The 15191-nt window shown below is 37.1% G+C and overlaps 1 protein-coding gene across 1 annotated transcript in view; it reads right to left on the reverse strand.

Moving 5' to 3' along the window:
• The window catches only part of LOC145782342 (peroxisome proliferator-activated receptor alpha-like), a 35716-nt gene that overhangs the window by 5621 nt on the left and 14904 nt on the right, over positions 1 to 15191 (reverse strand). The window contains exons 6-7 of the mRNA XM_082594127.1: positions 12571 to 12728; positions 70 to 198 (exon numbers count right to left, since the gene is read on the reverse strand). Coding sequence (XP_082450253.1) covers positions 70 to 198; positions 12571 to 12728 — 287 coding nt within the window. The remainder of the gene's footprint in view (positions 1 to 69; positions 199 to 12570; positions 12729 to 15191) is intronic.

The following is a 15191-nucleotide window of genomic DNA, read 5'->3' on the forward strand; positions in this document are numbered from 1 at the left end:
AATAAAAAGAAATCGAGACTAAACTTCAGCCAGGAAATAACATTTTGACTTCAATCATTTCACACCCACCTGATCGTCAATGTCCAAGTCTGTAAAGTGAGGAATGCATTTGACAAATTCACAGATCTCATTTATTCCGACAACTGTTCGTTTTTGCATTTTTTCGTGCATGACTTTAGCCAAACGACGAATAAAAGTCTACAAAAGAAAAATCTGAGGTTGTAGCCTATAGGCAGTGTTGGGCGCGATAACTCATTTTTTAGTTAAGCGATAACGATAATCGATAAACGAAAAATGCCTAAAGCGATAACGATAAACGATAAATCAAAAAAAAGTTAAGCGATAACGTCCGATAACGATAATTTTTTTTTTCTTGATTAGCGCTGCTCCATCTCATGCAGCACGAACTGTTTTCATCAACATGACGAAACATCGAACATAATATACTGTAAAGGGACAAAACTTTTGTAAGTTATGCATGAACAGAATCGCAACAGCGGCAGTGGGTATCGAATCTTCAACCTCTTGATCCACAATCAAACCACTGAGGTAACCGCCGTGCTTATAATTATACCTTCAGATACCAGTTGGATGCGTTTATCAATTGAGTTACACTGCCGCTTACGTGCAGTAGGCAAAATAATTAAATCAAATGAAAATACCATAAAAAATTCCAAACTTTGTATTTTGCTTTCTGCTTAAAGGGCTGTTTACAGCAAAGTCAGCAATAATTGAAAAAATTCCAAAAAACGCAAAATGCTTGAAAATTTATCAGTATTCTTAAGCGTTATTGGTAGTAAAAATGTGCATACTGTGAAATCCATCAAGCTTGTCAAATTAGTCGTGTTTGTTTTAGAACAATAACATAATTATCGTATTTACTGATAGTTTCAGATAATTGTTTTTGTTTTCTTTGTGAACACTATCTTTAAAGCAATGGCAGAACGTTGAGTTGTTGAGATAAGAATTACAATATAGGCACTGTATTATTGGGAATAAAAATATTTGATTAAGGTAGGCTATGTCGCATACGTAAATGAGAAAGGTTATACTGTATTTAGCATAATTTTACCACGCAACTCGATGCGCCTATTGTCATGCAAAAACTACTCATCATCAACAGTATCATAGCCGATGCGGCCTTTGATGAACTAGATGCTCAGTTCATAAATTTTTCCAATTTAACTTTGTCGTGCAGCGTCCCAAAGTGTTCTTGGTTGGCTGATTGATGTAGTCAATAGTTCCTTATTTTGATGTACCTGGTTTAAAACTTATGCATTTGTGATTTGATCAGTATATAAAATCCGGAGCATTCTTCTGTAAAACCACATTTCAGCTGCTTTGATGTTACGCCTAGTTTCTGTGTTGAAGGTCCATGTTTCACAACCATACTGGAGAACAGACCACACTAACACTTTGAGAAGTCGCACCTTCAAAGGAATAGAGAGCTTGCGATCCAATAGCATAGGCCGTAGTCTATTAAAAGCGTCTTTAGCTAGGCCTATTCTTCTTCGTATCTCTTTCTTACATCGTGCATCCGCTGTCAAGAAAGAACCAAGATAGTTAAAAGAAGACACTTGTTCAATCCAAGTAGTTAATGCAAAAACTACTACAAGATGCAAAAAGTGTGATGTTGGTCTGCAAGTCAAATGCTTCAAGCAATATCATATACCGCAATGACTTGTTTCAGTGATGTTGTGTTACTTTGCTAATTTTCATCTTCATATTTTTTGAACTTTCATTTCAATAAAATGCTCGATGACAATAATGACATGACAATACATGAACAAGACATTTCCCATTTATCACTTTGAGCGATAAGTAAAACGTAATAACGCTTACGCATTACGCACAAGAAACTTGTGAAATTTGATAACGGATTTGCCTAGCGTCCTATATATAGGACGGCTTTTTTCTCAAAAAGTACAAACACAATTAGGAAAAATAATAATTGTGATATGTTTTTTAGGTCATAATTATGCAATATTTACATTTTCCGAAAATTTTTTTAAGTACTTTCACTTTCGGCACAAATAGGTTAACTTTTAAGTTAAATGGCACTTACGCATTTGGTTATTATTTTTGGATTAAAGTTATATCACCAAGTTAGAAAAAAATCGATCTTACAGTTACAGTCTATAACCGATCTTGTGTTGTTATTGTGTGTGAATTTTGTCTTTTAAACTGAGTTTGTGGCGTAACCGCACGTCTCAAGGCAAGTTCTTGCAATTTTAGTTAATCTGCTCATCTAAAGATTTAATGCACTTAAAACAGTAAGTTTCATGTTTTGACGAGTTTTGACATGTTTTCCCACTCTCCAGAGTCTTGATCTTGAAAAGTGCGGTAAAATGCACGATGCTGCAATCAGAGTTCTCTTTTTGCTGCAATGCTTAGGCTACTTGAAAGCGGCCTCGTATTGCGACACTTTTACAAACCACTTGCCAATTTCTTTCGCTTGCTTTAAAGGAAGCTCTTGCGCCTGTGCGCTACGCTTACATTTTAATTGTAAAATTCACTCGCGATTGCCGATTGCAGCAAAACAACAAGAGAATTGTTGCATGCATTTCATTGCATTGCAATTTGCAACTCTAAAAATTATTGTGTTGCCAGGGCCGTCGCTGTAGGAGAGGCGTGCCCCCTCCCATGACAACAACCTGTGCACACACACTTCAGACACTGAAGAAGGACTGGTTTCAATTTTAGTTTCATTTTTATGGTCTTTCCACTTGCGTGTTGATCCGAAATAAAATTTATCGGTGATAAACAAATATTGCCTTTGGCGATAACGATAAACGATAACTGAAAAAATAATTGAGCGATAACGATAGGCGATAAAAATTTATCGCCGATAATTATCGTCGGTAATTTATCGCCGATAATGCTCATCACTCATGGCGATTTATACTACTGGCCTTCCCAACGTGGCAACAGCCAAATAATGCGGGGCCTACACGAAAATTCAATTTACCAACTGAGATAAGTGATATAACATAATCAGCAATTTTCATTGATCAAGTAATGTTTTTTAGCCTAAAAATTGTAAATACAGTGCCAAAACGTAATTAAGATGTAATATTATTAAATAAGTGGCAAGAAAGCAGGACAATAGCTACATGTTAAGAATACCATGAAAATCAAGATATCAACAGAATCAAGGTACACGAATTCAAGAGTGACCCAACTTTCAAAACACTCAGTATGTTAAAAAAATCGTTTTCTAATCCAGAAGTATTTGTTTGTTAGTAATAATTCATGCAAAGACGCCTTTTTTACGCCTAATACCTGTTAGTTGCCAAAACTTAATAGACCCCCTCATTATTTGGCTGTTGCCACGTTGGGAAGGCCAGTAGTATAGATCGCCATGCCTTCACTGCATTGAAAAGGCAAGTCTTTCTCATACCTACTGCAAGAATTTATCTTGTAGCCTACTGAGTTTCGTTTTATTTTATCATTACCTTGCAATAAGATTAGTGACAAGATTGTGTTGCAGTGGGCCTGCCCTGCACTTAACTTAAAATTAAACACTTTTCCTTATTCTTAACAAATTCTGTGCAAAGGGTAAAATCCAACTCATTTGTCTTAAAAATTGTAGCTAAATTGCAACAATCTTCAAGACAAACGAGTTGGACTTGGGCGTACTTAACGTTTTTCTATATTTGTGACTTGCATTGTGATCAAGGCCAAATTTAGAGAAAGGGAGGCCCAAGGCATAGATTATACTTCACACAGATGGATTAGAAGCAAAATGTCGCAGGTGCCCTAGTTAGGGCGAGACTGTGTTTGACGCATTTGTCGAATTATTTAATTTCAAAATTCCTTTCAATCAATAAAGACAACTTTTACTTTAGATTGTGTATTACAATTGGGACAGCTGATTCTAAAGTGGCCCTAGTCAAAACAGTGATTTTGAGATAATCGAATTTGGAGATTCGTGCTGTGGTGGACGTTGTCGCTGAAGGTTTGCAATCTTTATTAATCTTCATTAGGGTATACAACCTTTATTAAAATAAAGATTGCAAACCTTCAGTGGCAATGTTTGTCGTGGCATGGGTCTTTGAACTTGATGATCTCAAATCCACTTTTTTCGGGCCACTTTAAAAGCAGCTGCCCCGATTGTTACGTAATAAAATTACTGCCTCAATATAGGAAAAATGTAATACAATGGAAGCCTACTGACAGACTTAATCATGCAGCAGAACATCTACGATTACTGCTTCATTGGTTGTGGGTCCAATTAAAGCAAAAGTTATGCTTTATTATATGTGAAAATTATTGTATTTTCTATGATCGATGTTCAAAGTACAAATAGAAAAACACAAAGAATCTGGAATCTGCTACTTTATTGACGTTTTGCACACAATGGTAATGCGCATCTTCAGAACTAATCATGCAGAAAGTTAACTTTTAAAATGTGTCACCTGTTGCAGTAATCGTGAAAACATAGCCTCACTCACAACCCATTGAATATACCAATCAGATTAGCTTGTGCTTACCAAACGTAGTTTAATATAACAAATTTATGGTAAATACAATACAAACAATATTTTCAAAGGACGTCTTCAGGTGGGAGAAGGAAAAAGTGTGTAGTATTACATTGATTTTTAACAAGCTTTTCATGACATGAAACGGTCACTCACGTACCGACGACACCTGGAGTCACTGCGCAAAAAACTATCTGCGCGCGTTGCACTTTTGAGGCGGCTGGCGGGTTCCGGCTGGGGAGCTGATGCGAAAACCCTTCGCACAGCTACCTTGGCCCTCGTCCATTCTACTGCCGAGTACTGCGCACCAGTGTGGTGCCGCAGCTCTCACACCCGCCACATTGACACCGCCATCAATGACGCACTACACACTGTGACTGGATGCCTGCGTCCCACTCCAACGGACTGCCTTCCCATCCTTGCAGGCATCCAACCTGCTGAGCTTCGCCATAAAGGAGCCATGATTTCCCTTGCTCGTCGCGCGCTGGACCCCGGCCACCTCCTCCACAGTACACTCCAGCGCCTACCTGGAGGACAGCAGCGACTGAAATCAAGACGCCCATTTGTGCCCGCCGCACGACAGCTTCTGAACAACGTTGAAGATCTTGGAATAAGTGCGGCACACTGGACGAACTACACATGGAACATGGAGTGGCAAAACAACACCTCCCGACTCCGTGATTTCCTACCCGACGTCAATCTCCACCCTCCGGAAATGTCCCTCGCAAGACTTGCGTGGGTCCGGCTTAACCGCCTACGAACCGGCGTCGGTCGCTTTCGTTCAGACATGTGCAGATGGGGCCTGGCTCCCTCCCAGGGATGCGAGTGTGGCGCCACAGACCAGACAGTAGATCATGTCGTCCATGACTGCCCAATCCATCAACCACCACATGGAACGCTTGGACTGAAGGCCCTGGATGACGAGACTGTCGAGTGGCTGGTGACATCATGCCCAAACATATAGTCCGAAGAACAGCTCATACGACGAAGAAGAATGACATGAAAGTGTTATAAAAATACGTATTTCAAACAGGTTTGGGAAGTAGGCTATACAGATAGATATTTTTCAAAATATAGCTTTGAATCAAATTCAATAACTTTTATGGCGAAACTGCATGTTTATACAAAACGTTCAAGTGCATGTAGAAGGCGTTCAAGTGCAGGTATAGGGAAAATAAACGCAAACAATGCAGTTACAGAAAAATTTGTATCTTATCGTTTTCAATGGAAATACTGTAATGAACTCAGTTTAATACCAGCACACACAATAGTTTTGCCATCTTAAGAAATAAAAATCATATGACACATCCTTAGTTTGCAGCTGAAAAGCTAAAGCTGTTTATTTTTCAATGCTAAAAGGTTTTGAATTTTTCTTAAGCGGTTCTTGTTTAAGTTCATAACCGAAAACGTCTGCTCCCACAAACATGTTAAGCCATGGTGTTACCACAGTTTAATTGGCTCAGTTTGTCACTTTTAATACACAAAATAGCGTACTTCGTTAGCTTAGTGGTTAAGCGCCCCACTCAAAATCAAGCAACGCTGGTTTGGATCTCGGGGTGGGCTCTTAAGCAATGCATACAAGGACTGCTCTCCATTCAGCGGCAACTAGTAAATGGAATAATTCCCCGGCAACAACACTTTAAAAACTATCGGAAACTTTACTTTGTTAATCTCGGTGACCGGGTCTGCGTCAGTGGTTCAGAGCCTCTACATTCTACAAGTATGCGAAACTGCCAGGATTAAGCTCTCAAAGAAGCTTCTCTTGTCCGAGAATAAAGATCAAGTTAATCAACCTATCTTGAAACTTTCTGGATCTTTATTCATTTTTAAGTCTTGAAAAATACTTCTCTTCTGACCAGTTGGAAACCATCAAGCTAAAAAATAGCCAAATAATTGATTCTACATTTGGGAAGGCCATTTGAATGTCTTGCTTGTATATAATTTGATAAGGCCCCCGAAATGTATCAGACAAAACGTGCTCTTCTGATTCTGTATAGACCTATGGTTTTGTCACAAATTGGCCTACATGTGAAAGTGCGTATGTTCATCTGTAAGTTTCATCTTCTGGGTATGCTTCCGTCAGCAGTTCAACACTTTGGTGAATCTCTTGTTTGAATGCTGTCAGATTAGCAAGAAAAAAAGAGATTTGTGCAACTTTGGTATACCCTATAAGCTGCTTTTCTTCTGGAAGACCAGAAAATTAAATTGTATTACGATTTGTTTATAAATACCTACTTTTTTAGAAATAGTTGTGTTTTAGAAAATATCACGTTATTACCAAGTGAAATTTTTTTATACTTGTTTAACTGTTTGAAGGTTGGGGGGGGGCTGTCAATTCAACTTTTTTGCATCAACAGTTGTATCTCTAAAACCACTGAGGCTGCGACTATGAGATTTCTTGACTTTTCCTAACTTTCATTCACCTCTATTGAGCTGAAATTTTGAGCGAATAAAGGTTATAAATTGAGAGATATAAGGCATTTCTCAGCACATCCTCTGAAATATTTCATATTCTATTGTTCAAAATTTTCCCACCAGCTGGATGAAAGTAATTAATTTGGCCCATGTCTCGTTAATCCTAACTGCTTCACAGCGTGAAGGAATATGGCAGTATGCGTGGACCTTTTGTTCTCACCACGGCTTATAAGCGACGTCGATACAAGAAAAGCTTCAACTTTGATACGATGAGTTACCGTCGCTTGCGGTTGAAATTGCGTAAAATTAAACATAAGACTTGGTGCCAATGCATCTAGAGCAGGGGTTCTTAACCTTTTTTCTTTCATTACCCACTTCCGCTACTTAATAAACCTATATTCCCCACATACTTTTAAAACTGACTGAAAAATCAAAATGAATCCTAGTAACCTGTGTGACATATCCCAAAGCACAATGGTATTTAACAAAAAGAACAATTTCAATGAGAAGAATAACATTAAAGATTGTCCATTAATGTCAATGCGATTTTTGTTCTTGGTTGTCAGCGACGATCGAGTCAATGTCAGGCTCTATTTTTGAGATTGCACAACGCAAATCTGATTCCAGATGAATTGTAAAACAATGCACTAGGACTCGGTGTTTGTTAAAAAATATTACTTTTGTGACTAACTAATCAGATTTACTTCCTTGGATATTCGAGTAAAACTTAAAACAATTTCCCACTTCCAGACCAGAAAGAATTTCCCACTGCATGGATATTCAGTAATTTCCCACTGGTGGAAAATTTCCCACCGTTTAAGAACCACTGGAGTACACATAGAACAACAAACCCAACTTCAAATTACCCACTTGAAATCCTCAAATTCCCCACTAGTGGGTAATTACCCACAGGTTAAGAACCCCTGATCTAGAGCGAGAATAGTTTTTCGCAGACAATTATGTCCTTTCAATCAAACAAAGCATAGGCTACAACGTTATTGCCTACTATAGAAGCTGCTCTGTAACATATTATGATTTTGGTTTCAAATCTTTCCTTTTGTCCGACACACTATCAAAAGCAGAAAAGGCGTAAATGTAGTAAAAACGAAGAATTCTGGCATGCGGAATGTGTTGATGTTGACGACCATGCAACCTCTATTGGGGATTACCAAGGATGACGGCAAAAAGAAGCCAGGCTTGTATAAGCTTTACGACTTCACAAAGGGTGGCACCGATATCATCGACCAAAGGATGGGTTGGTTCATTCACGTGCAAAGCGAAGTCCCCACGGTGGACAACTACTGCGTTTGCTTATTGAGAAGATGCCAAAGCCACAAAAAATAAACTACCAAAAAACCGTGGCCAATGTCAATGCTGTGAAAAGCCTTTATGCCCTGCACATTCCATACGAGTATGTCAAGTTTGCTTTTGCGCAGAATAAACTATTTGAATGATTGCGGTTTTATAAACTTTGGCTTCAACCACAGCCTAAATAAAACGCGGAGCTCAATGAGAGATTTTCCTTTTTTCCTTTTATTAGACAGATAGCTATTTTTACGTTGATTCAACATATCAAGACGTTGAATACTTGTAAACATGTGCGGTTTTGCAATTAGATTGCTTATCAAAATCATCTATCCTTTTTTGTATAAAAAGTGGGTCATAAAACTAATCGTAATACTCGATGTAAAATTCAGCATTTTTATATGCTGAAACAGTATTGTATTCATATTTTATAAATCCATTTTCTATTTAGAAAATATCAATATAATGCGGTTTGAGCATAGCTGAATTTTAGCACGGATACAACGACTGATTTTATGACTTTTATACAAACAAGGACAGAAGAGAAGTAATCTAATTGCAAACCCGCGCATGTTTACATCGTCTTGCAATGTTGAATCCACGTCGAAATGATTGTATTAGCGTTGTATTCAATTTCTCGTATTATCGAACTGTAAATGTGCAGCCACTTGTAATTTCAATGTGCCTCATTGCATATTCTTAAATATTTCTGAATTTGTGTGTACATAACCTGACAGAACACAGGTTGCTTTACCATTGAATCAAGTTGAAAAACGTTGCTGCAAGAGCCTTGTGCCAATTGCTGCAGTCCGGCATTGCTGTAACCAAATCAAAATACTTATCAATATTTTGCTGCCAAACTGACATTTTTATCGCATAAACGCCCATTAGGCAAAAAAAAAAAGGCAGCTAATTCTTTGTAAAGTATTTCTCCAGGTTCACAATGATTTGACGCATAATAAATACTACTTTGAATAAATCTAAATATTGTTTGGATTTTAGTGTGTGGCATATGAATCTTAGAGAGCTTATTGAATCCACAAGAAAATGACCCGAGGCATTACAGATTTTCCTTTTGATGAAAAGCGTTGTGACGTTCTGTTAATTAATGAACCGTAACTGTTTTATTTTGAATTTCTTTCTGACTTCTGTTTATGTAAAGCATCATCGACTTTATCGGGTAATCTTACTCCTAGTACTAGCCTTGTATGTAGCCGAGTTCACATTGAACTTACATTGAGAGACGCTGTTGCAACTACAATACATTGCATTTAAACCGCTTTTTTTGTTGCATGATCTTCCATTCGTTTCGTGGATTACATAATAGTATTTGATAAACGCCACCCTGCTTCTTCAGCTGGTCTACATTTGTTAATAAAGCGTAGGAGTTGCTGTTCTTGGAACCGAGGTCACAAGATCATAATCCAAATTGGTGTGACACGCGTTCAGAAATCTCATTACTGCATGTAATTGATGAAGCATTGTTCTTTTAGTCAAGAAGCGAGCTTTATTTTGAGCGTGGGAAAAGTTATTATTTTGCATGAAAAATATAGATTCAAATTGAGATTATGTAAAAAAAATTTAATCACAACATGGCAATGCATGTTCTTCATTACTCTACCAAAAAATAATGTGTAAACTCACGCTACAATTGCTTTAATCGCAAAATAATCCAAAAGTCATAAGTCACCTCAACATTTCAACGTATATGAGCAGTTCTAAAATTCACATAGGTTTAATTTTCGGATATGCTCAGCGTGAATAATTTTACAAAGTGAATCCCAAAGTTTGAAGCCGTACCTTAAAAAATAACAGAGATATCACTCCTAAAGCATAAGAAGAATCGACAGCCCCCCCCCAAACTGAGCAAGACTCCAGGGAGCCCAACCTCGTAAGGGTTAAACGTATAGCCTACATGCTACATCTCATATTTTGAGGCCCCCTAAGTCTTGAGACTCCAGGCTTCAACCTTTCTAGTCCGATAAGACTGGTCAACAAATTTTAACTAAACCTTTTAATCAGAGATACAAGTAAACTTTTCTGGAAGAATTTTCAGCGCTGATTCAGAATCTGCGCTCGTTTTTTCTTTATCACATCAGGTTTTGAAAATTTTTTAATTTTAATATGTTAGGTATTTTTACGTATTTAGTTATATAAGAATACCTTTCTAAAATGCAACTGGTAATCACAATGTATTGCAAAATCCGCTTTGGACAAGCTTGAGGTCGAAATTGTCACTCATCATCATCATTAAGTTCCTTCCTCTCGTCGAGGGTTGGAGGCAATGAGACGCCAAGTTTCTCTGTTGTAAGATTTTTCTACTGCAGTTTTGTAGTTAAGTCCTGACCAGTCTTCAATATCATTAGTCCAAATTCTTGGTGGTCTGCCCCCTGCCGTCCCAAGGTAAAGCGACGTAACTACAGATTTTTGATTTTCCCACTTTTTATTGTTAAACGCTTCGCAAAGACTATATTTTTCTTCCAGCAAAGACTCAACAGCGTAACTACAGTAGTTTGCGAGATATTTGTTGGTAAAACGACGTAACTACATATAAAGATGATATATGCAAAGCCAAAACGACGTAACTGCCAGTTACGTCGTTTTACCATAGAATCCAGAGCAAATAATCCCAGTTACGTCGATTTACAATAGAATCTAGAGTTAATTCCACATTCTCAATGGGGTGTCAGTCTCTGCCAAACAACGCCAGTTGTTTTGCTCGTGTTGCAAAGACAATTACGTAGAAAAAGAATAACCTCATTTTGTAGATAAAATTCTTATTTGCTTCTGAAGTGAAAACATTAGTACAGAAGCTCCAGAGTCAACACGCAACAAAATATTAACCTCATTTTGTAGATAAAATTCATATTAGCTTCTGAAGTGAAAACATTTTATCTACAAAATGAGGTTAATATTTTGTTTCGTGTTGACTCTGCAACTTTTGTACCCAAACCCTCTTCATAAAGCGTCTTGTAGCATCCTTTTAGTGAACAGAATCAGCAGTTAGCTCGCAGTTACAAGACGCAAATAATGGCAAAAAATCGACTTGCATGAAGTTGTGAAAACGCCTATAAATGATTCTGTGGACCATAACGCTAACGACAGAGACTACACGGTGACATACTAAACAATCGACCACAATTTTAGGAATAGCTACTCGCCAACGACAAATCACTTGACTTAATTGATGTTGACTGAAGATACTGCATTGTATTTGAACCATGTTACATATTTTGTGTGTGAATTCAATACATTGCGTCAGATACGCCGGTTTGCCTTTGCAGCACGGTCAGAAACACAATCCGGTTTACAAAGGCAAAGCGACGTAACTACACTAATTATCTTAATTAGCGAAAATTAGGACAGCAATCAATGTTTTTGTTCCCATTGAAACAAAAAGTAGGTAAGATCTTTTAGTTGGAGGCATCAAATGTTGAATTGCGATTAAAATGTCGTTATGGTTTACGATTAACTTTAAAGCGCTTTTTCTCGGTTTTAACTTTTCTGTAGTTACGTCGCTTTACCTTTAGACAGCAGCCCCTAATTCGTTTGCCGTTCATTTTTCCTTCTAGTAGTTGTCTTTGAATAGAATTATTGCGAATCATGTGGCCAAAATATTTCAATTTTCTTGATTTAATTGTTTGTAGAACTTCCATGTTGGTTTGTATTCTGGATAGTACATCTTTGTTTGTGATTTTATCCTTCCATGAAATTGTCACTAATTATGTTAAATTGCGTCGGTTTAGATCAAGTTTAAACAACAAAAATTCAAGTATCTAAAACACCTGACATGTTGGAGCAAAAAGTAAAGACATTTGTGGAAACAGCGTCGAAAACCCTTCACGAATCGCCTATTCGGGTCTCCGATTAAAATTTGCTGTTGACCAGTGTCATGAATCCTCTGTTGTGATGCAAACTTATTGTGCAGGCCTGCTATCGCAAAATCCGATTGGCAAATCAAGTTATTTCACTTTCTTTTCTCCCTTATATTTTTCTTTTCTCTCATCTCTCTTTCACTTGTTTCTTCTCCCTCTCTCCCTCTCTCTCTCTCTCCCTCTTAATGCTGTGAGAAAACGACTTAAAACTAAAAGTTCAGTGGATAAGATTGGAGAATCCTCGACAGGAAAGACAGTCTTACCTTCCGATCCAACTGACGCATATTTTTACATTTGTCATTCAAATTCCATTATTGGCATTTTAGGCTATCGAACGAGAATTTAATTTCATTCCTCCTGGAAAGTGAGGTAGTGTTAAATAGTAGATAAACGTCGTCTGGTGTAACTTGGCTATGATTAAGAATACCCTCGATATTGTCTTAGACGTAGAATCTAAAGCAGTATTTGTATAATTACAAAAAATATCAGCAAACCTTCTTTTGAGATGAGTTGCTGCACATAGAAATTTCCCGTTCATTTCTAACTTGGTTTTCGCAAACATGTGAAGTGTGAACCAATCTCGCTGTTTCTTGAATAGACTCCCCATGCATATCAAAACTTTTTTCTTTTGAACTGGTAGGGTTGGCCGTATCTGGAATATTGCTTTTTTTTTTTTTATCTGAATATTGGTATTCGGAATATTGTTAATTTCGGAATATTTATCTGAAATATTGGTATTGGTATTCGGAATATTGGTATTCGGAAGATGTCAATCAATTTAAGGATCACTTTCAAACATTCCTTTTAAGAGAAAAAAGCGTGTTTGAAGAAGAGGTTCACTTTAGTTCAGTTTGTTTTTATTTCTGATCATCACAATGAAAACAATACATGTCAAACATAGCAGATGTCTATAAAAAGGTAGAAGCGACAAAATTTATTTTTAACCATCTAAAATTCTAAGAAAATCAATTAAATCTTCACCACCGCCGAATTGTTTTGAAACACAATACTTCAGACATAATTTAATTATGAACTCTGTGTATCAGCATAAGTCTTAATCTACTGCATCAGAATTGCATTTCGTACACTTCACAATTGTATTTGAATGTCAAAAACGAGTTTAAATCTCTAGGTAAGGTGTGCTGATAGAGTGACACGTTAAGCGTGTGCGGTCTGCAAGAAAAAAATTCTAACAATTTTTGCTTAGTTCAACATTTTTTAAGAATGCTTTCAGCAAAATAAGCATAGTCAGGTTTACGGCCTTATTTAGAAAATGGGCATATTTGTACAAATCAACAACGTCCAATTTCTTTTACTAATGCAGGTTGTGGGCGAATGGCTTGATATTATGATAAATCTGGGAGTCATGGTATAAATAAATAAACTGATATAAATGAGTAGGCTATAGATTGGCTTTGAAAATTTTTTAAATGTTTCTCCTGAGAGTGTTGATTTATTTCTACAACTGGCCCAAGGTCTCATTTTCTGTTTACGTCACTGTGACTATAGGCTAAATACAGTATTTTTGCACAAATACTGCATATAGCGTCAACGTTTACCGACAACCTGATATTAGGGTGAGCCGTTTTTGACTTTTTTTCGAAATTCAAAATCGGCTAGTCATAAAAAGTGGCACATGCATAAAAAAATTACGTGTGCAAAATTTCATCAGTTTGGGGGTGCATCTTCTGCCCCCGCAGGGAGGGGGGTCAAACTTTCGATTTTTTGAAAAAAAAGGGGAAATTTCACTTTCCGTTTTAACATAATTTTTTTTATAATTTTTCTACTAGCTAGTTATAAATTTTAAGTGGGATGTACCCAGAACTTTCCTATGTAAAGGCATGGTCGAAGCTTAAGGTTTACTGCCCCCGCATCGACGACTAAAATGCTGAATTTTCACCAATTTGAAACGCTATTTTGTTATTGCTCAATAAACAAACTTGTCGCAAAAGGGCGAGATAGTGTTAACGCTGTAGGCTACGCTCATTTATGTTCTGTCCACTAACTTTGCAGGATGATACGAACTGACAAACTATAAGACGTAGTCTTGCTTAAATTAAAAGCAATAGTAGCCTACGTTTGATCAGTTGCAGCTATAAAACGCAACCTATAATTTACTTCAGAATAAAAGCAATACGATCTGCAGGTTCCGTAAATAGAATGTACTGTACAGTTCCACGTGAATTGTTATCATGATTTTGTTTACACAAATTTGTCATTTACAAACCATTAAACGTTCACTTGATAGGCTACTACAGAACCACATAGCCTACAAGAGTAAACTTTGTTGGACAGCAATGTAACGATAAAAAAGAACTTGTGTTAACAAAAAAAAAAAATTGTGTCAAAAATACAACAAACAACAAGGTCTTTTAGCCAGTTCCCCAGATTAATGCTCAAATTTAGTTCTGGCTGAAGTCCAATGAATCATAAAATCTTGTTTCGACTGAAACCTAAGAATTTTTTTTCCTTGATTGTAATATTGCTTTAATGTAGGCTACCCATCTCTTTCAACGCTGTTCACCACATGTGATGAGCATCTGTTGTGTGTGGCAGAGAAAACGTAGAAAACAACTGTTGTGAAGGCATCTTTGTTTTGATGTGCTCTTTTATCACATTGCTGTCAACACCACGCATCACTGGGGGTTCCGTAACTGGAATATTTTGCCAGTCTATCATCTCAAAGTAACGTTCGGAACTGAACTGCAATATTGACAGGGTGAATTTTTGCTGACGAGTGCTGTGAGATGATAATATTCTTGAATTGAAAATTCTTCTCCATCCTGGTTCCCTTACATACTCTTTGGTATAACATATGATTGCAATCAAAATGTTTTCAGGATGGGCATAAAACGCATTCCTCTATATTACTATGTAGAGGATATTGCGAGCTTTATTCGATAGCTTCTGAGCAGAGTGTAGAACTTTAAAGAAATGTTTTTGGCCATTAGTGAAATTGCTTTCCTTTATAATGGCAAATCATACTGGAATATAAACATTTATAATATAGTCCACACGTTCCACCAATACAGCTGACGCGTTAGATGCAACATATAAACGTAGAATTTTATTGGCTGTGTTGAACCATCTTCAGTGGTTTATCATACCTGGACTC

The sequence above is a fragment of the Aplidium turbinatum genome, chromosome 13, assembly GCF_918807975.1.
Source record: "Aplidium turbinatum chromosome 13, kaAplTurb1.1, whole genome shotgun sequence".
In the NCBI taxonomy this organism is placed as follows: domain Eukaryota; kingdom Metazoa; phylum Chordata; class Ascidiacea; order Aplousobranchia; family Polyclinidae; genus Aplidium; species Aplidium turbinatum.